General features: G+C 45.9%; 1 protein-coding gene across 1 annotated transcript in view; it reads left to right on the top strand.

Annotated features, from left to right (window-relative positions):
- Positions 1–5,637: 5,637 nt before the first annotated feature.
- Positions 5,638–22,699, top strand: part of Uvrag (UV radiation resistance associated) — a 256,107-nt gene continuing 239,045 nt past the window's right edge. The window contains exon 1 of the mRNA XM_051149003.1: positions 5,638–5,952. Within this exon, the coding sequence (XP_051004960.1) occupies positions 5,836–5,952 (117 nt within the window). The 5' untranslated portion in view covers positions 5,638–5,835. The remainder of the gene's footprint in view (positions 5,953–22,699) is intronic.

The following is a 22,699-nucleotide window of genomic DNA, read 5'->3' as shown; positions in this document are numbered from 1 at the left end:
ACACAGTGAGGGCAGGCCAGCCAAGGCAACACAGACAAGCCCCATCTCAAAACAAAACAAAACAAAACAAAACAAAACAAAACATAAATCTTAAGAAGACAAAAACAAACCAACCCAACTTTTTAAGTGAGCTCTGACCTTCCCTCTGCCTCTGAAGAGCCACTCAGGCAGTCTCCCCTGACCTTCAACTTTCCTGCCATCGCATGTGTGCTGTACCGGGTCACTTTATCATCTGCACTCTCTACACTTAGACCGGTGATTCTCAACCTGTGGGTCACGCCCCTTTCCCAGGAGTCGCATATCAGTTATTCTACATATCAGATATTTACATTACGATTTATAACAGAAGCAAAACTACAGTTATGAAAAGAATTTTATGGTTGGGGCTCAGCACAATATGAGGAACTGCGTTAAAGAAGTGTTAGGAAAGCTGAAAACCACTAACAGCTACATGTTTCTCTGGGAAACACACACAGGGCTGTATAAATATAACTTTAAACAATTTATTATTTTTTTTAAGTTGAAATGGCCACATTATAGACTAAGTTCTGAAGAATACCAGATGCTTTAGAATAAAACAGCATATATGAAAATAATCATAGATGTGTGTTTCCAAGACACTGCACCCTAGAGTTAATATGCATTTCCTTGAATACTTTGCAAGCAGTAGGCTGAGTTTCACACTAGTGGGCGGAAGCGTCCGAGATGGGTCCTATATTTGAGGTATGCGTTTCTGGTATCCAGCAGGCAGCCTGTGAGGAGCTGAACCCCAGGGAAAGCTTGTGGGGAGAATGGACTCTGCTGTAGATGCCCCCTCCTCTCTGGAGTCTGTCTGGGTGCTGTCGCCCTCAAGCGCCACTCAGTATTAGAAGTAGTGGAAGTCCTTGTCGGCATGTATTTGTATCTATTTTGTTTGTATGTAGTATTTGTCTCTATTTCTTATGCCTCTACCACCCTTCTCTACCCCAGCCCTTCCAACACCGGGTAGGAGAGAAAGAAGGTTAGAGGGGAAAGGAGCAGCACTTGTCTCTTTAGACTACTTCCTGCTAGTTAGGGCTGCCAGGTTCTATAGGGAAAGTCCAGCCTTCATAGTCAGGGTATCTCCAACCTCTCACCAAACCACAAAGACTGTAACTTGGAGAAGCAGCAGCTGCATTCTACTTTCTCGGAGTGCTCCTGTCCCTGTGCTCTGGCATGTATTCCCTTTCTGGAGTGCCCAGAAATCAACTATCTTCACCTGGCAAAGACCATAGGCCCTCTCATAGGCCGCATGTAGCAAATAGTCTGCTGCTGTGGACAGTCTGAAGCAGCTCCATGCCCCACCCCCACCCCAGGATTAAAACAAAACCGTGTTTATGTAGCATAACTGGGTTTTTAAGGAAACCCAAACTCCCACTACAAGTTCGAGCTCAGGGAGGGTACTGAGGGGGTCAGGCTGTCACTCTGCACTTATCAGACCTTTATTCCTAGAGCTGGCCAGGGGACGGACGGATTTCCTGGCACCTAGCAGAGAAGCTCTCTGGGCATTTGTTGAGTGAATAAAGCAATAAAGTTAGATGACAGAAGTGACCCCCAAAGGAATACGGAACGATTCGGTGTCCTTGCTCTAGGCCCATTTTTCTTTTTGCACGTTTTTATATGTCTGTATGTGTTTATGTTTGTGTATGTGCCATAGGGGGTCTACCTGAAAGTCAGGGTACAACTTCTGGGAGTGAGTCCTTTCCCTCTGCCTTGTGGATTCTAGGGATAGAACTCAGCTCCTCAGGCTTGGCAGGAGGCACCTTTACCTGGTGAGCCATGTCACGGGCCTATAGGCTTACTTTTCTTGTTTTTTTTTTGTTTTTTTTGTTTTTGTTTGTTTGTTTGTTTGTTTTTTTCGAGACAGGGTTTCTCTGTGTAGCCTTGGCCATCCTGGACTCACTTTGTAGACCAGGCTGGCTTCGAACTCACAGCGATCTGCCTGCCTCTGCCTCCCGAGTGCTGGGATTAAAGGCATGTGCCACCATGCCAAGCAGGCTTACTTTTCTTAACTTCTTGGGTTTTTGTTTGTTTGTTTGTTTTGTTTTGTTTTTTTGAGACAGGGTTTCTCTGTGTAGCCTTGGCTGTCCTGGACTCGCTTTGTAGACCAGGCTGGCCTCGAACTCACAGCGATCCACCTGCCTCTACCTCCCGAGTGCTGGGATTAAAGGCGTGTGCCACCCTGCCAGGCTCACTTTTCTTAACTTCTGTTGTAGGCCAAATGATGGCCCAAGTATTCAAATCATTTGAACCGGTGATTATTACCATTTTTGTAAAAAAAAAGATATTTACATATGTATTTTTTTTCTTTCCTTCTCCCTTCCCTTTTCCTTCTTCTCTCTTTTATTTTTTTGAGATAGGGCCTTCTATTGTAGCCCACACTGGCCTGAACCCCACTGTGTAGTCCCCCCATGACTGAGTGCTATTACAGACATAGGCACCCAGCCTGGCTCTGCAGATGGCACTTAACAAAGGCTCTCAAGATGAAGTGTGAACAGGTGTGAAATTCAATGTCAAATGTCAATGTCAAATGAAGAGGACCCAGGAAGACCGGAGAAGGTCAGGAGAAGTCGAAGACTGCAGTTACGAAGCTAAGGACGTCAGAGAGCCACGGAGGCTGGAGGCTGGAGGCTGGACAAGTGAGCGAGGGCTGAGGGCACTCTACACTGCGGGAGAAGACATCTCTGTTGTTTTCAGCTCCCAAATCTGTGCTAATTTGATATGGCAACCTTGGCAAACAGGCACAGCTTAGATGCAGAACTCTGTTTTCTGTGAAATTCCACTGGAACTTGGCCCTGCATGGGTTGAATTAGATACAACTTGGAATTCCCCAACTACTGGCTTTTCAACAGACACCTGACCCTACCCTGAGGCTACAGCTATGAGGAACCGCTTAGTGAGTGTTTCAAAACAAGAGACTCTAGCCACAGCCACTCATTTCTCAGCCCAGAGGCAGCCCATTTCCCCCTGAAAGTTAGCATGCTTACTTTTTATTTTAAGTAGGGGGAGGTGGCTCAGTTGGTAAAGTGTTCACTGTCCAAGCACAAAGACTTGAGTTCCTCCATGCCCAGTGTCTTAATAAAAAACCTGGGCATTGTCAGTGTACATCTCTAAGCCCAGGGCGAGGGAGGCAGAGACAGGGGGATCCACAGGACTCACTGGCTATACCCTGCACAGCTTGATAAGCTCCAGGCTAATAAGAGACCCGGTCTGAAAAAATAAAGTGGATGGCTCCTGAGGAACAACACTTGAGGTGGACTTCTGACCTCTGCATGCACATGCACGCGTGCATCCACGCATGCACGTGCGCGCGCATGCACACACATACACACACACACCCCTGTACACACAGACATGTGTCCACACACACAAACATGTACACACTTATTTATTTATTTATTGGTTATTCACGACAGGGTTTCTCTTTGTAGCCCTGGCTGTCCTGGAACTCTGTAGAGCAGGCTGGCCTTGAACGTGGAGATCCACTTGCCTCTCCCTCTCGAGCGCTGGGATTAAAGGCATGTTCCACAGTGCCAGGCTACAGATCTTTTTTTTTTTTTTAATTATTTTTTTCACATCTTTTTGTTTTGTTTTGCTTTTTTTCGAGACAGGAATTTTTCTTGTGTAGCCTTGGCTGTCCTCAGCTCGACTTGCTTTGTAGACAGGCTGCCCTTGAACTCACAGTGATCCATTTTTTTTTTTTTTAAATGGTGCTAGGGATTGAACCCAAGGCCCGGTGAGAACTAAGCATCTACTCAACCACTGAGCTATACTCTCTCCCACTCAGTTAAAGATTTGAGACCGGGCGGTGGTGGCGGACGCCTTTAATCCCAGTACTTGGGAGGCAGAGGCAGGCGGATTGCTGTGAGTTCTAAGCCAGCCTGGTCTACACAGAGAGACCCTGTCTTGAAAAACAAAAACAAAACAAAAGATTTGAATCCATCTATTATATGGTAGGGTCTTCATGGGTACACATATTGGCCTACCAAGCCACCACAGTGACACTACTACTATTCTGCTACACATGAACAGAGAGCAGGGAGCTGACCTGCTCAGCGACTTAGCTAGAGGGTGGCAGTCAGACTCTCAAACTGTCTGCTTCCTCTCTGAACACTGTGCTCTTTCTGCTATAGCAGTCCAGGTGGTGGAGAAATTCACACTCTAAGGGGTGGGGATGGGGGAGGGGGAAATCAATATCCTGCAAAATGACTCACTGCTTCTTCTTTTTTAAAATTTTTATTAGTTTATTCAGATTACAACTCAATTGCCATCCCATCACTTGCATCCTCCCATTCCTCCCTCCCTCCCGCTTTCACCCTATTCCCCTCCCCTAGGTCTATGACCGAGGTGGACCTCCTCCCCCACTATATGGTCATAGGCTACACCTTACTGCTTCTTATGGAAGCAATGGCTATAAGCTTCTATTATGATCAAAGAAATTTTCAGGCAAGGGAGGGCGTTTGAGCCGTATCTTCATATCCATTTCCTTATTTTCTGCAGGCAATGGGGATGAACCAGAGAAAATCAGAAAAGGTCCTTTGGTTTAGGAATTCACGTGCTCGTGTTTGTGTTCGGGGAGCCAAAGTAGCTGCTGTGTGTGTTAACCGCCTATGAAAAAGACAAAGCGGAGGCTGATGTGGTGGCACACGCCTGTAATCCCAGCACTTGGGGAGTTGAGGCAGACTGGGCTAGGAGCTGAGTAGCAGGCCAACTATGTCTCAATACCCACCCCCTACGCCCCCCCCGCCCCACCGCAAAGCAAACAAACAAATAAAGAGAACACAATAGAATAAACCGGACGGTGGTAGTAGAGGCAAGTTGTCTAATTCAGAGTCCCAGAGAGGTGAACTTAGTCTTTTGGAAGAAAGGACTCCTGCCCCAGCTGAAATATGATGGCTAATCAAGCATTAGTCACAAGCAGTAAAGGCTTTCTAGGCAGACTATAAGCATCCCACCCGAAGAGGTGAGACAGTCTTTTGGGTGGCTGCCATACTTGGCTAAGCTTACTAGTTATAGAAGCTGGAAAGGGTGTGGACTTGTGGGTCTGAGTCGACTATGGAAGAGCTGGTGGACTGCTCCATGCATCTCTGGTCTTCGTGATCGCTTTTTTTTTTTTGTTTGTAGATGATGAGAACACTTCGGGAAGACAGACTGTCCGTCCAGACTCAGCTGGAGCCAAGCCGGTCCCCGCCCTCCAACTGGAAGCTCTGTTACCACGGCAACTAGTTTAGGGCGGAAGTGGCTTAAAAGACTGACTCTCAGTAATCAGGTGACTCTCCAGACTTCTGCACGTGACTCCAGAGCCCAGGCGCGCGCTCTACCTAATCAAGACGCCGGCCTTCATTCACCGGCAACTGACAGCGCTCTAGAGCAATGGCCCGTGAGGCTCCACTTAGAAACCCCACCCCTCAATAGTGAAAAGACCAATTAGGGTGAAGCAAAGAGAAGTAACGCCCCAGGTTTCGCTCGGGTTTGACAGACGCAATTGAGGCCATCCTAGAGTTCCTCCGCCCCTAGACATTTGGCTGGCGACGGACGGACCCCTGGCCCAATAGCGCGCTTCTTGGCCGCCTCCTGGTCCCGCCCTCTCAGGAAGGGAACCAATGAACACGCCAGCTCCCGGCCGGGTGGAGGGGTTGCACTGCGGTAATATGGCTCTTCCTTAGCCAGCGGCGGTGGCCAGCGCGGGCGCGGAGCTGCCGGGGCTCTCCGGTGGCCGGCTTCTGGGCTGCAGGGGCTCGGCGAATCGCGGCTCGGGAGGCGGCGGCCGATGCGGGAGGACTGCCCACCTGGCCGCCCGGCGGCTCAGGGGTCCAGATGAGCTCCTGCGCCTCGCTCGGGGGCCCGGTGCCCCTGCCACCCTCGGGCCCGTCCACCGCGCTGACGCCGGGTGCCCCAGCGCGGGCCCTGCATGTGGAGCTGCCGTCCCAGCAGGTGAGCCGACCGCGAGCTGGGGTGCGGAGAAGGCCGGGAGGGAAGGTTGGCGGGGCTCGCGGGGCTGAGGAGAACTGACAGGAGGAAGACCCGGCGTCCTGGGCCGGAGGAACCGGGCGTTCCCGCGCTCGGACCCCCGCATCCTTCCAGGAAGGCAGGCGCTGGGGAGCCCGGTGCCCCGCCGTCTGCCTTGGCGCTTTCCCTTTCGCTCCGGCGCAGAGGTTTCTGCACTTACTCCTAGCGTTGCGGGGTGCTTCTTTCTGCTCCTCCTGAGGGAGGTATTTGGGACTTTGGGGTTTCCTTTCCAATCTCAGAACCTCTCTTGGGTGAGCGTCTGGAAGGAGATTTAAAGTATATATTCATATCTTGTATGTCACGTTGTAGGGGGGATAAGGATGAGAGAACACGGACTTTGGGGACCTGACAAAATTCTTGGCAACAGCCGCCTATCTGTAGAGTACATCTTCCACTGCCCTCCCTCAATCCCTCAGGGGAGACTCTGCAGGAACCTTAGCATTGATTGAAGAGGACCTGGAGAGACTGTCAGTCATGTTACGGTGCTGGTCTGTGCAAACTGCTCATTGAAGCCTCACAACTCCATGAAATAGCTCTTTCTCTTATCCTGGTGTTTTCAGTTTTAGAAACAGGCTTCGTCTACTGCCTTCCTGTTAGCCTTACCGGTGGGGTTGGGTTTCCGAATAGAGTCTGACTCCAGCCTGTGCATCAGCGTAGTTTGCTTTAGACTGCGAGCAAGCACTCCACAGGACGGAGCAAACTCCCTCAGACCCTTCCTGTAACTTTCCATCCTTGCCGGTGACAGGAAGGAGCAGCCACACAGGAGCTCAGAGACTATGGGAGAAAGGACCAAGCATGGAGTGGATCGGAACGTAAAGGGAAGAGAAATGCTGCACACACAACCCCCCCCCCCCCCGCCCCCAACCCCGCAGCTTGGTGCCCTATGAACAGGGAAGTAGCATTAATTGCAGAAGCAAGGCAGCGTGGTAGGAGACGATCTTAAAGACCAGAAGGCATGTGTCCTGGTTCTGTAGTGCCACTGGGCAGGGAGTTTGTGGAGACTATTAGGGGCTGGAAGGGAGTGAGACTTGGATTGCGTTTCGAGGTCGTGGGCGAAGATGAGAGTGTGTCTGGGAGAGTAATCTGTGGATTGGGCCTTAATAGGAATTTTTGTACGTGTGGGAGGTGGAGGGTGAGGGGCCTGCTGCTGGGAGAAGCAGTAAGTGGGTACTGTTTGATGCAGCCTGGAGAAATCGGGGATCTAGATGGGCACAGTTTAGGGGAGCTTTGAGAACATGTGCGGTTGGGGGAGAGAAAACATCATTTGCCACATAGCGCCTGTTCTATTAATAACAGTTTACAGTTTAACACTAGGGGGAATAAGCCAAGCAAACTGCCCGTGGACTCAGTTCGATTCCATTCGCTAGTGTTTGTCGAGTTTCTGGATTGGCGTCTCGTGGCCTGAGTGTGCAGCTCCATGTTGCATGAGCCCTTGGCGTGCTAGTTACAGTATTCTGGGAGTGTCATCCGTCCTTGAACTGCTAGGCAGCCCGTGTAACAAAACACGTTCCTTCTATAGTTAATATTAATTCAGTTTTCTAATTCAAAATGCTCAGGCTTGGGGAAACAGTTACATTTTAAAATAAGCATTTTGTTGATTAATATACTAATTTACTATATAACACAAGTTTTGTTAGTATTGCCCACTGTCCATCCTATCTGTTTCTAGAAAAGATTTGAATTTTTTTTTCGAGATAGGGTTTCTCTGTGTAGCCTTGGCTGTCCTGCACTCGCTTTGTACAGCAGGCTGGTCTCAAACTCACATCGATCTGCCTGTCTCTGCCTCCCAAATTCTGGGATTAAAGGCGTGCACCATCACGCCCAGTTCTTTTAACTTTAATTTAATTCACTATTATCATTTTTATCAGGGTCTCACTATGTAGCCCTTGGGTATCTTGGAACTGATTATGTAGACTAGGCTGGCCTTGAACTCACAGATTAACACTTGTCTGTGCCTCTCAAGATGCTGGGATTATAGTCATGCATGACTGCCCCTGGCTGGGACTACAGGTCTGTGCCACTATGCCTTTTCATGGCTGAGTACTAGCTATGGGCCCCTTCACCCCTCCACTGGCTCCCTGTGACCTGTACCATCTCTGTCAGTTAAGCAAGAAGTCATCATACACTTTGAAGATACGGTGCTCTTTCAGTTTTGGCTGTTGTTTGGTGTTATCTAGTGAATCAGTGTAGGCTCATCCAAAAGAGATCATGCTGTACTCCCTTGGGTTTATAAAACTTTTTTGTTTTGTTTTTGAGACATTTACTATGTTCTTAATATTAAGCTTAACTGAGAGAAGCTGTTCCCTCCTTTAAAGCTTCCTAGCCGCATTCCCAGATACTTGGAATGCAGACATTTTTAGAAGTTTTTAGCAATTATGTTGTTACCCTTTTTTGGATGTCACATGCTTCTTTAAGATTTCATAAAAAGAAGGCTGGAGAGATGGCTGAGTGGTTAAGAGCACTGGCTACTCTTCCATAGGACCTGGGTTCAATTCCCAGCTCCCACATGGCAGCTCATAACTGTCTGTAACCTCAGTTCCAAGGGACTTGATACCCTCACACAGACATACATGCAAGTAAAATACCAATGCACATAAAATAAAAAAGTAAAGAAAACAAACCATTAAAAAAAGAATACATAAGCCAGGTGGTGGTGGTGCATGCCTTTAATCCTAGCACTTGGAGGCAGAGGCAGGCAGATCTTTGTGAGTTCAAGGCCAGCCTGGTCTATAGAGCAAGTCCAGGATAGCCAGAGCTGTTACCTAGAGAAACCTTGTCTTGAAAACAAAAAAACAAAAACAAAAAAAAAAAAAAGAAAAGAAAAGAAAAAAAAAAAAAAAACCACAACAACAACAACAACAACAAAAAAACCCAAAGCGAGCGAGTATTTGTAAGTGCATTTTCTAAGAGTCTGTAACTTCATTTATTGCATATTGGACAGTATATCAAGCACATGGTCTCAGTTTTCCTGCCCAAGCTTATAAATTTTAATATCATTGCATATGTTTTTTTTTTTTATTATGTATACAGTGTATCTAAGTGATAAGTGAATGTAATGCTTGCACACCAGAAGAGGACACCAGATCTCATTATAGATGGTTGTGAATCATCATGTGGTTGCTGGGAATTGAACTCATGACCTTTGGAAGAGCAGCCAGTAGCTCTAAACCTCTGAGCCACCTCTCCAGCCCCCATTGCATATGTTTTTTTGCTACTTTAATTCTTCTGTGAAGTGCTTGTGTCCTTAGAATTCACTTTTCTAATTGTTGTGCTTGATTTTTATAGTCTTGAAGAATCCTTTTTTCTTTTCTTTTTGTTGTTGTTGTTTTTGAGAGAAGTGAGTTAGAGCTATTATTATTATTATTATTTCTATTACTATTATTATTATTTTTTTTGTTTTATTTTATTTTTTGAGACAGGGTTTCTCTATATAGCCCTGGCTGTCTTACTACTCACTTTGTAGACTAGGCTGGCCTTGAACTCAAGCTATCTGCCTGCCTCTGCCTCCTGAGTGCTGGGATTAAAGGCGTGCGCCACCACTACCCAGCCTACTCCTATTATTAATCTCATCTTTGTGTGTGTGCTCCTGTCTCTGTGTTAGTTAAGGAACACGGCAGTTTCTTATACTTTCCTTTTTTTTTTTTTAATGCCCTTGGCCGTTCTGATGCCAGTCAGGGAGTTTGCAGGGTGTCCCTATACTGGGATTAGTATAAATTGTTCTTCATGGTCACATTGGAGCTGTGGGTTTTTAAGAGCAAGGCTTAAGAGTGAAGTCCCATTTTGTTGTAACAGATGCATCCACTACTACACTATTTGTCTCCATGGATTTGAACTTTGGTCCTCCCTAGCTGAGGTATTAGGGGTGTAAAAGCTCCCCCCCCTTCCCCTCCCTGTCCCCAACATTGTACTTCTGATCCCAAGAGTGGGAATTTCCGCCAGAACCGTGTAGTCTCCAGTGGGTGCCAATATTGTGACCTATAATAAATTGTGGCACTAGCTTCCTGGAGCTATTATCCTAGTCCTCCAGTCCAAGGCTCAGCCCTGCTCCCTGACCCTGCAGATGCCACTCTCAAACCTGGGCCTTCCAGAACTTCTGCCCAGTTGACTGTAAACTGAGGCATTTACAACCCCCTAGGTTTTGATCATCTGCTAGAATTGGCTCACAAGGCCAGGAAACGTTTCAGTTACTGGTTTATTGTAAAGGAGATGGGGAACAGCCAGATGGAAGAGACAGATGTAGGAAAGGGGTGGCTGGGAGCTTCCATGTCCTCACGGTGCCCACCCTCAGGTTTTCTGAGATGGTTATGAAGACACCATCAGTGACTAACTCAGTCCCCAGTTTCCTTTCCTGAAGTGAAGGGCTGATAGTTCTACCATCCAGGAAACCTGCCAAGCTGGACTGGACTAGAAATGCTCCCATGAAATGGTCTTGAGCAGGAACCATGGTCAAACACCAAAACCAGAAAGGAAGATTTCCCTTCCGAGATTCTGCTTGCTGGGGAAATTAGGAGGTAAAGTGCTGTGTGTGGAGGTTGAAGACCAGGATCAGTATTCACTGTGCATCACCACAGGTAGTGAGCAGGCAGTGCTCACCACAGGCATCACCACAGCAGGCAGTGCTCACCACAGGCATCACCACAGCAGGCAGTGCTCACCACAGGCATCACCACAGCAGGTAGTGCTCACCACAGGCATCACCACAGCAGGTAGTGCTCACCAGGGCCCCTGCTGGAAGCCTTCTTTTGCTACCCCACTCCTCCCTACTGTGTTCCTCAGGACCAAGTCCCTCTGTGGAGGCCACACTTAAGGAGTGGGGACTTTTGCTTCCTCACCCCGTGAGGATAGACTATCTTACGTACATTACCTGCAGTTTCTCAGTGGATACTTCAGTCCGTTTACCGATGAGGATTTTAAGGTCTAGGTGATTTTCTTTTTTGAGACAGGGTTTCTCTGTGTAGCCTCGGCTTTCCTGGACTCGCTTTGTAGACCAGGATGGCCTGGAATTCACAGAGATCCACCTGCCTCTGCCTCCCCAGTGCTGTGATTAAAGGCGTACACCCAGTTTAGGTAACTTCCTTCAAAGTCACAGGGAACATCCACTTAAGGACTGGCCTTCTCTGCCACCAGTTCCCGTTGTAGCTACGCACTCTGTAGGGTTCTGATAACTCCAACAGCATCTGCCCCTAACAACGTGTTGCTATGTAGTAGTAACCCAGTATTTTGTCACTTCTCTGGCTTCTCTTAAAGAATTTACTAGCTTACAGAGAGGAAGTCGATTGAACAGGACTGAAACATACTGTCACCAATGACAGAAGCAGACAGAATGTTTAATGATGTTGCCAGTGGTTTGTCCATGCTTGTAATTTTCATATCCTCTTCTCTCTCGCTTTCCTTCTTTCTTTCTTTCTTTCTTTCTTTCTTTCTTTCTTTCTTTCTTTCTTTCTTTCTTTCTTCAGTGTCTTACTATAAAGCCCAGGCTGGCCTTGAACTCATAGAGATCCACCTGCTTCTGCTTCCCAAGTGCTGGGATTAGAGCTATATACCACCATCCTTGGCCATATATACTTGCTTCTTAAATCCAATCTATGTTTTTTGACTCTGTTGTTGGTCAGGCCAGGGCAGGCACAGGGGACAGCCGGGTCATACTGAGAACAGATGCCTAGAGTAGCACAGCGCTCCACCCTGTACTGTTCTTCTGTCCATAAGTATTTATCAGTCCTTTTGGACTCAAAGGAAGGACATGCAATCTATAGTTGTGTCTGTAAAATAAAGGCTCAGCACCTCCTGAGCAGGGATGGCTCTGTAGTAAAACCACGAGGAGGCTTTGTACGGTTCCTGTCTCTGAAGTCATCATTCTGTGTGACAAAGTGCCATCAAGAACTCAAGTTGGCTCTTCGTTGCCATTTCTTTGTTCTTCCTGTGAAAATGTTTAGTTTTTCTTTGGAAGGAAAAAGCTATGTTCTTATTTTCTTCACAGGATCTCAGTTCTTAGTTCTGGGGTAGAAAATCCAGAAGTGAAACTGACTGGAAATAGAGCAGAGTTGAAAGTTGAGGCTGAAGTGTGTGTAAAATGGCAAAATTTACATCTTTGCAGTTTCCAAATGTGCATTTCACTTTTATTTGTTTGTTTTTAAGACAGCGTCTGTCTATGTAGCCCTGTCAGTCCTGGAACTAGCTATGTAGACCAGGCTGGCCTTGAGTGCAGAGACTCAACCTGCCTCTGCCGCCCAAGTGCTGGGCTTAAAGGCGTGTATGTTGGGCCACAGATGTGTTTTGTTTTGTTTTGTGTTCCCCAGACAGGTTTTTTGTTGTTGTTTGTTTGTATGTGTGTGTGTGTGTGTGTGTGTGTGTGTGTGTGTGTGTGTGTGTGTAGCCTTGGCTGTCTTGGATTCACTTTGTAGACCAGGGTGGCCTTGAACTCACAGAAATCTACCTGCCTCTGCCTCCCAGAGTGCTGGGAGATTACAGATGTGTGCCACTGTGCCTGGCTACCAGATATGTATTTTTAATCCGCTGTGTGATTCCACCTGCAAGCCAAGATATACTTCTGCTGTGGCAGACAAGAAATCATGGTCATTTTTAGTGTACCGGGGTGTGTACAGTAATAAACTTGGAGTTAGTTTAGAAAAATTAAAGACAAATCTATTTTTTAAATATGGGTTGAAATTTTGGCAGTTCCTCAGAAGAGAAGAAGCAGGGAGAGCTCTTTGAGTTCGAGGCCAGCCTGATCTACAAAGTGAGTCCAGGACAGCCAGGGCTACACAAAGAAACCCTGTCTTGAAAAACAAAAACAAAAAAACAGAAAACAAAAACAAAAACAAAAAATTGCAGTTGTATGCTTCAAGTTTAATGGTACTTTCTTTTTTTTTTTTTTTTTAAAGACTTATTTATTATTATGTATACAGTGTTCTGCCTGCATGTATACCTGCAAGCCAGAAGAAGGCATCAGATCACATTATAGATGGTTGTGAGCCACCATGTGGTTGCTGGGAATTGAACTCAGGACCTTTGGAAGAGCAGGCGCGCTCTTAACCACTGAGCCATTTCTCCAGCCCCTAATGGTACTTTCTTATACCACCAGAGCAATGTATTTTTTCTGCATGAATAATTGCTCTTAACTACTGTGACATCTCCCCAGCCTCTTTCCTCTCTTTTAGTTTGTAGTTAATATGGTTTTCCATCTTACTCTTAAGGTGGAAACTCAAGTTTTGGAATAATGGAATTTTACAGATATAAAGAATCTGATGTCTCAGAGGCAAAACTATTTGCCAGGCCCGGAATGTGCTGCAAAGAGCTTGGGAACTGTTTAACAGATCTGTAGGGACCGTCTGACGCTTCAGCACCAGGTCTTCTAAGCAGGTCTGTGCGCGCTGAGCACCTGTTTCTGTAACTCCTCTCTGAGTCCTGACATGGTGTGGGGACCCCTGTCCACCCCTCATCTTTGACTTTAGGCTGGAACCAAAATGGGGTGGTGGCATTGCCTTAAGCCTCTCTTCAAGGGCAGGGCTGAACACGCAGCCACTGCTGCTGCCCCCTCACAGGGTGGAACAAGGTGGTGTTGACATGGTCCCTGGACTCCAGGGTTGGTCTTCGGACTTGTGTCTGCTTTACCAAGCCCGTCCCTTTTTGAATATTTTGAATATTCTTGGGAACAATGACTTCTCTGCCTCCTTAAGTTTCGGAAACAACAAACATCTGGTGACTGGTTTTTCTCCGTGCCAGCAGTTTGGTTCTGTGTAATATTTAGCACTGCTTGCTCTAGACACTAGTGATGTTATTAGACATTTGTTAAAAAATGAAAACTAGCCAAGTGTGTTTGTCAAGGCTGACATAAGTCACCCTGAGTTGAGCACTAGACCACAGCACTCAGTGACCCATGGGGGTGGGTAGCTTTTCTTCCTGTTCCGGTGTTTAGAATATCCTAAAAGACATGGCCAGACCTTTTAAAACAACAGGATATATCAGGTAGCTGAAAGTAGTGGCTACTTTTGGTTTTAGTCCATAGGTTCTTGAATAAGGAAAAAAGGGAACAAATAAAGAAAATTGGGAATTGGGCTTCTGATTTATGTTTTTCAATGAAAAACTTGGTGACCTTTACCATGACTGTAGTTTCTGTGACTAAGCGTTTGACTTTGAACTCTTAAGTAGTTCAGTGTGTTTATACTAGCCGATGGTGAAGTCAGTTCTGAGTCCTGAGTAGGGAAGTCTGATCCGGTGGCTTTCATCCATACATCTTTGTGAAGTGAATGTGCTCACCTTGCACCCGGAGCGGCGGCTGTCTTCACTCTGCCAGCCTGACCGTGCCTTTGAGAGGATATGGATTATTTCCTTCCTCAATTCCAAACATTCTTTGTAGGAGAGCTAATCTAGAAAACCTTTTAAAAGTCTTCAAAGTGAAAATGCTCTTATTTAGACTTATAAGGAACGTTTACAATTTTGTCCCTTTTGAAAAGACAAAAGTCCCTGGGAATGCTGTTACTGCGAAAAGTTAGCTTCCCGGTGCATGAGCAGCCTTTCAGTTCTGATAGACTAAAGCGTAACAGGCAGGTGGGCTGTGGGCATCCATGAAAGGTTGAGATAGCTTTCAGGACCACACTTCTTACTGCTGTGTGGCTGTACACACAGGAAGGTATTTAGGCTTCTTTTCATAGAGACTAAATGGAGTTTATTCTGCGTGGAAGATTTTCAGGACAAATAGGAAAATGAAGAGCCAGCTGCCTCTTTACTCTGGAGTAGTTCATTTATCCCCGCCAGAAGACACCAGCTAGTTACTCTATTGCGGAATTGCAGAACTTCTTTTCCTTCTTAAAGATACATATTTAAATTACATATTCATTTATCCTGCGGGCATATGTGGTGGTCATAGGACCACTCTTGAGAGTCACTTTTCTTCTTCCACTGTATGGATCCTGGGGATTGGATTTGGGTCATCAGCCTCCATGGCAAGAACCATCTTTTCCTTTTTTTGTTTTTGTTTGTTTGTTTTTGTTTAGATAGGGACTCTTTTTAGCCTAGTCTGGCCTAGTTTAGAGTGGCCTCGAGTTCCTATGAGTCCTCATGTCTCAGGCACCAGAGTGCAAGGGTTACAGGCCTTTGCTGCCACTCCTAGGTGTTAAACTTAATTGATTGATTAGTTGATTATAAGACTGGGATCTAACTGAGGGTTTTTTCTCTGTCCTACGCAGCCATTCTCCTATGGCAGCTGGTCTGCCTGGCTCTTTGGTTCAGTTATGAAACTGCCTACCTAGAGATAGTCTTCGATCCTGTAAGTTGAGGGTTGATTCTTTTATTTATTTATTTAATTTTTTTTTTAAAGACATAGTTTCTCTGTGTAACAGTTCTGGCTATCCTGGACTCACTTTGTAGATCAAGCTGGCCTCGAACTCACAGTGATCCACCTACCTCTGCCTCCCAAGTGCTGTGATTAAACGCATGTGCCACCACGCCCGGCCTGAGGGTTGATTCTTGCAAGTCTTGGGGCACCTGTCCTTCCAGCTGTAAGCAGGGCACTCTCATCACCCTATTCTCAGGTTCAGGTATTGTCTGGTATAGACTCCAGAACACCACAAACCAGCTTACTCACATTACAGCACACAGCAGAAGAGCTCAAATGGAGAGAGTCACAGAGTCTGTGATGGGGAAAGTCTGGGGCTTGTGTGACCTGCTGGGTATACCACCCTCCCAGGGCCGTGTGCTCAGTTCAGAGTCTCCTGCGCAGGCTACTCAGGGTTCGCTGTAATTCTGTTCTTCAGGCACGCTTGATTAAACTTAGCCACTGATGACTGCTTCAGCCCCCAGCCTTGCTTCCCATGAAGGTCAGGGGTTAGGGTAGGAAGTTTTAGCTCTCTAATCAAGCCTTGATCTTTTTGTGCGGAATCGCTCTGTGGCTCATGTTCCAATTTTGTTAGTTGACCATATGTCCTTTATAGAACATCCCTTCTTTGTATTAGCTTTCTGTTACAATAAAGAAAAAAAAAAAGCCACACAAAACAAGCAGAGTATGAAGAGAAAAAGTTTGGCCTTGGTGCCAGTCTATGACTGGTTAACTTGACTCATGATGAGACAACCTGGGCTTCATGAGCACAGTGGCACAAAGCTGTCCATCTTGACGGGGAGCCCACCGTCCCCTCAAGGGCCCATACCCTGAAGACTCCCACTACATCTTAGCTCTTAAAGTTTGTTTCCTTCCCAATAGGGCTATGCCGAGGACCAAGCCATCAACACGCAGGCCTTCGGAGACATTCTAGACCTGGTCTCTGGTTCCCTTCAGGATCCAGCTGCTGACCAGGTATTCCAGTCAGTCAACTTATAAACAAAGAACACAGGGTTTGCTAGTTCAAAGTGTCAGGGCTAGGGATGTGGCTCACTGGTCAAACTTTGCCTAGCTTGCATGAAGCTCCTGGGTTTAGTCCAAGGAGAGAGAGAGAGAGAGAGAGAGAGAGAGAGAGAGAGAGAGAGAGAGAGATGCAACAACAACAACAAAAAAACCCCTCCTCCTCTTGTTGCTAGAAAATCATGAATAATTAGGAGATACTAAAATATTCTGGTTTCTTAGATTATAGCATGTAAGGAGAGTGTTCTGAAGATGAGAACATTTGTGAGTGCTGAGGGGTTCCTGGACTGAAGATGGCATTGGAAATTTGTGGCCTCCAGACTTGATTAGTGTGATTCGAGTGAGAGAAATAAGAGGACCTTGCTGCATAAAGGCACATGGGTTAGTTGTGAACAAAAGGATGCAACAGGAAAAATAAAGAAAAGAGACTTCAAGGTTCTGTCTTAGAAACACCAAGTTCTGGCTTGCTGTAGTCTGTGGCTGGGATCAGCTTGTGCAAGCTAAATGTGTCTCAGTGCCTTGAGCCTTCTTAAGGAATTGTGTAAAGTTTCATATTAGGAACTGAACTTTCATTTTCAGAAGAGGAAGTTGATACAGAGGCAGGAGAAGGAAGCTGCTTTTCCTATTGTCACAATAGCTTTGGGGCAATGAATGAAAGACATCAGTCAGAGGAAGAGCCATATGCCCGTGATGCCGGAAAGACAGTCAGTGAGCATGGCGGCTGGCTGGTTACAACTGGGAGGAACACAGGAGACCTGAAAGGCCAAGGGACCATGCAGGTTTTGAGGCAGGGTGTCTGGGGGCAAGCCTGGCGCACTCATCTGGGACACCAGGCCTGTGGCCCAGTGTCACTTTTGCTTCTTACTAACAACATGAATGTCCCTTTACTTCCGTCTCTGTTCCCTCATTGAAAAATAACTCAGATGCTGTAAATCTCTGATTCCATTGAAAATATGCATTTGAACTACCTGGGAGCCCAGCTATAGGTTCTGCTTGACTAGGTCCGTGCTGTGCTAGGGCCCAAGGTTCTGCATGTTGAACACATTCCCAGGTGATACAGGGTCCAGGCTTAGATGACCTTCAGAGGCCTCGCAGCTCTGCAGTTCTGGAATTCTATTCATTGACTCTTTCTGCCCCAGAGGCCTGCGTCGACTTCTTTCTCCTCTCTCCGAAGGTAGATGAGTTCCTATGTCTCTTTCCTCTAATCCATTACCTTTTCCGCTGATGACCACGCCCCTCCCCCTGGACCTGTCTGCCAGCTCATAAAGGTCTTTACTGTTCTTGCAGAGCCCTTTCACAGCCGTTGCTTGATTCTGCAGTTACCCAGATAGGCACGCCGATGGGAATGTCTACATTCTGTGGGAAGGAAAACGGCCAGTGGGTTGCTCATTAGGGAGTGTAGAACAACCCTCAAGTTCAGGGCTACTGGTTGTAGTTAGAGCTCTGCTTTCATTGTGTCACGCACACTCTTGCCAGGAATGGTTGATGTATATGTGCATTTGAAGATTGTAGAGGAATGTTAATTCAGAACATGGCTGTTCTGGTGAGAGAGAGAGATCACATCCAAAGATCTTCTAGATCTGTGTGATCTAGCTGGAATACAAACATGCCTTTAATTCGGGAGACAGAGGCAAACAGATCTGAGTTCAAGGCCAGCTTGATATAGAGCAAGTATCAGGTAAAGAAAAGCTTAGATCCAGGCCTGGTGATACACATCTTTAATCCCAAACACAGGTAAAGTTAGTTTGTAGAAGGAAGCACCCACATTTGAAAGTGATGTCCGATTGAGTGGTAGAAAAGGTGATGAATCAGAGAAGATTTGACAGAATAGAATGTGCCCAACTCTCAAGAGGAGAAGAGAGAGGACAGGGAAGCTACTTAGGAGACAGTTTTTCAGAGAGAGGAGGCAGTTTTTACCAGGATAGTAATAGACAGATGGGTAGCAGAGAGAGAACTCAGGCCAGAAAATAAGAAGCCAGCGGATTAGAGCAGATTGCTGAGTTAGTGTGAGGGCAAGCATCAACTCCGGGCCAAGAGAGAAGCCAGATTAAATCAGTCAGCTGGGAGAGGAGTTAGAGCCAGAATAGCTGAGTTGAACCAGCCAGCCCAGAGCTGAGAAAGAACAAGTAAGGGTGAGCTTTTTCAGCAGTAAGTCTCAGAGGCTAAAACAGAGGCGTAGATTAGATTGTATGGAGGCTAGAAGCTTCTAGGACCAGGCTGAGGTTAGCAGAAGGAGGCGGTTAGCCTACCAGACAACTGAGCCACAAGAATAAAATAATATATTATTATTATTATTATTATTATTATTATTATTATTATTATTATTATTATTATTATTATTTTGAGACAGGGTTTCTGTAGCCTTGGCTGTCCTGGACTCACTTTGTAGACCAGGCTGGCCTCGAACTCGCAGCGATCCACCTGCCTCTGCCTCCTGAGTGCTAGGATAAAGGCGTGGGCCACCACGCCCAGCCAAATAAAATTATTTTTACAAAAAATTAATTGCCATCTTTTTTAAAAATGTAAATGTGTTTTTCATTTAAAAATAGGGTATGCGCTGGGTGTGGTGGCCCACGCCTTTAATCCCAGGACTCGGGAGGCAGAGGCAGGCAGATTGCTGTGAGTTCAGGACAGCCAAGGCTACATAGAGAAACCCTGTCTTGAGAAACAAAACAAAACAAAACAAAATAAAATAGGGTATGCTTTCTCATTTAAAATGTGTGTAAGAAGATAAGAGTGCACAGTCACGTATTCTTTTCTCTCTGTGAAACACAAGTGACAGTACAGTGACCATATACACCAAAGACTAAAAGTGTCTTAACTATTGTTTCATTGCCACCACATTCTCTATTCTTCATGACCATGCAGTATGTTCACTGTAGGATTCTTAGCTTGACTCCCAGTGGCTGTACTGAGAGGTCTTTGCTGTTTTCTGTTGCTAGGAGTCAGACTTTATTATAGTCACCATAGTGAGCTTCATCTTGCTGTAGCGTCTCTAAAGTGATGCGCTTACAGAGAGGAGTGGAACATTTGGGGTCACTGACTTTGAGATCTCCGTCTGTGGTCAGGTTGGTTTTGGTCCTCTGGTGATGCAGCAGATTGTGGCAGGGAGCGTTTCCTGTGGCAGAGCCATTCCCCTCGGCCTACGAGTCTCAGAGCAGAGTCACACTGTCACAAGGACACACTCCCGAGTGATCCTCCTGCTAGACCCCGCTGCCTCTTAGACACGTCACCCTGGGGAGAAGATCTTTAGACCTTAAAGGGCATTTGAGACCCGAACTACAGTTGGCAGAGGCAGGAGGATCAAGAGCTTGAGGCGAGCCTGGAGTTCAAGGCCAGCGTGAGACCTTGCCTGCCCCCAGCTGCTGCAGAAGAAGGACAGTGTATTGTATTACATCTCTGCAAATATATTTTTAGCACTGATGGAGAAGTGGAATTGTCTGTGGAAGGATGTATACATTTGTTGTGTAGATGTTGCCAGGTTGCCGTTAGTGTAGGCATTTGCCAGTTGCACTGCTGTCTCAGAATGATGTTAGCCCCTTTGTCCTGTGCCAATTTAAAAAAAAAAAAAGATTTATTTAAGTATATGAGTGCTCTATCTGCATGTACACCTGCACATCAGAAGAGGGCATCAGATCAATTACAGATGGTTGTGAGCCACCATGTGGTTGCTGGGAATTGAACTCAGGACCCCTGGAAGAGCAGACAGTGCTCTTAATTGCTGAGCTCTCATCTCTCCAGCCCCAACCTGTGTCGATTTTATTGAAGTTTCATTGCATTTATTTTGTGCATGAGGCCCTTCCCATGTCTAAGTACTCTGTATTTCCTCTGTGAATTTTCTGTTCATATTCTTTCCCATATACCGGACTTTTCTTGGGAATTTCTAGGAATTCCTATGTGTCAGTGAAGTTGCTTTTGTTGTGTGAATTTAAATATTTTCCTTGGGTTATTTTTTTCCCTTTGACTTTGCACTTGCTCATTTTGTCACATAGAGTTGGTCTTTTGTTTGTTTTCTTGGATTTTTTGAGGCTTACTCTGTAGCCGAGACTGGCCTTGAACTCAGTGTGTAGCCCAGGTTGGCCTCTAACTCATAATAATCCTCCTGCTTCAGCCTCTTAAGTGTTGAGATGATGGGTGTGAGTTGCTATGTTCTGTTGTCATGTATAATTTTAAAGCATTAAAAAAATTTGTTCTTTTTAAACTTCTTAAATTTTATTTACTTAATGGTGTGTGTGTGTGTGTGTGTGTGTGTGTGTGTGTGTGTGTGTGTGTGTATGTACACGTGTGCACAGTATGCATACGTAAGAATGCCACAGCACATGAGGGGAGGTTAGTGGACCACGTTGGAGTGTTGGTTTTCTCCTTCCACTGAAGGGCTGAGGGGTGGGGCTCAAGTTTGTCAGGCTTGTGTGTGACAAGTTACCCACTGAATATCTTTCAGGCCTTTAAAACATTTTATGTAGTACCCTATTTTTCTTTTGTTGCATCTAAATTTTGTTCCATTCTTAGACCTTTGAACTTTGTCTTAGTTAGGGTTTCTATTGCTGTGAAGAGACACCATTATCATGGCAACTCTTTATTTTGTGTGTGTGTGTGTGACGGTTGAGACAGCATTTCTCTGTGTAGCCCTGGCTATCCTGGAACTCACTCTGTAGACCAGGCTGGCCTCAAACTCTGCCTCCCAAGCGCTGGGGTTAGAAGTGTCCACCGCCGCCACCACCACCCAGCATGACCATGGCATCACTTGTAAAGGAGAGCATTTAGCTGGGGGCTGGCTTTCAGTTCAGAGGTTTAGTCCACTGTCACTGTGGTGGGAAGCATGGTGACTTGCAGGCAGACACAGTGCTGGAGAAGTAGCTGAGAGTTCTGCATCCAGATCCAAGGACAGCAGGAGAGAGACTGGGTCTGGCTTGAGCTTCTGAAACCCGTAAAGCCCCCCCTCAGTGACACACTCCCCCAACAAGGCTATACCTCCTCTAACAGTGACACTGCTTCTGTGTCGATGGGGGAAGGCATTTATTTTCATTCAAGTCACCACATTTATTGTGGACAGTGCCCCCTCTGGGCAGGTGGACCTGGGTTCTATAAGAAAGCAGACTGAGCAAACCATGGGGAGCAAGCCAGTAAGCAGCATTCTTCCACAGGTCTGCTTCAGCACCTGTGTTCAGACACTTGCTTTACTTCTGCTATGGCTTCCTTCAGTGATGGACTGGGATGTCCAAGTGTAAATTCCCAAGTTGCTTTTGGTTATGGTGTTTATCACAGCTAAGAAAGCAAGCTAAGAACAGTATGTGGGGTGTGTGTGTGTGTGTGTGTGTGTGTGTGTGTGTGTGTGTGTGTATGACTACTCTGTTGCTCTAATACTTTTATTGACTAGTTCTCATTTCTCTAGAAGTTATATTTAATTGTTTTTTCTTTTTAAATATTTTTCTTAATTCTCAAACACATACTTGAATTTGTCACCATATTAAACTTGAAGTTTAGACTCTTAAGTAGTCTTATCCTTTCAGTTCTTATTAATAGTATTTTAGAAAGTTTTATTATGGAAATTTCAACATGCTGAAAATATATATTGCTATATAGATATATGCAGGTCAGTATAAATGAACATGTTGGGATAAAAGCTGTGTGCTATCATTCCTGCCTTTCTGTTAAAGTTATTTTTACATAACTTTTTTTTCCTCTTAGTTTATTTCTTAACCTGGCTAGCACACAAATAACTGAGACCCCCTTTATATTTATTTATAAAGCTTTACAACACAATCTTGAGCAGTTTAATCTGTTCTTAACCCTCTATGTTATCCTGACTCCATCTTTGCCAAAATCTCCAAGTTACTTGATTTTTAGTTTTTTCTTTGTTCCACTGAATCTTCTTTACCTCGTCCTGTGGCTGAATCCCCTGCTGATTCTCTTACTTCCTCTTCTAACTCCTCTCTGCTGTCTGGCAGGAAGCCCAGCCCTATTCTCTCCCCTGCTCAGTGATTGGCTGTAAGCTGCTTTATTGGCATACAGGGGGACAATTGGGGAACAGCATTTACACAACATTGAGACAAGAGACTCTCAGAAATCAGCATTTGAATTACATAATAACCTTATACCTACACCTTCCCTGAGTGCTCCACCCCACACAGGGTTTCTCTGTGTAGCCCTGGCTGTCCTGGACTCACTTTGTAGACCAGGCTGGTCTTGAACTCACAGAGACCATCCTGCCTCTCTTCCCCAAGTGCTGGAATTACAGGGTGCACCACCAAGCCCTTGTTCTATTGCTTAGGCTGTTCTCCATCTTGGTTCTCTGCCTCTTGAGGGGTGGGTCTACTGGGGTTCAAATTTCTATTGTTA

This window comes from Acomys russatus, chromosome 7, assembly GCF_903995435.1.
Source record: "Acomys russatus chromosome 7, mAcoRus1.1, whole genome shotgun sequence".
In the NCBI taxonomy this organism is placed as follows: Eukaryota; Metazoa; Chordata; class Mammalia; order Rodentia; family Muridae; genus Acomys; species Acomys russatus.
The sequence above is the reverse complement of the archived record's forward strand: the minus strand, read 5'-3'. Positions and strand labels throughout refer to the sequence as shown.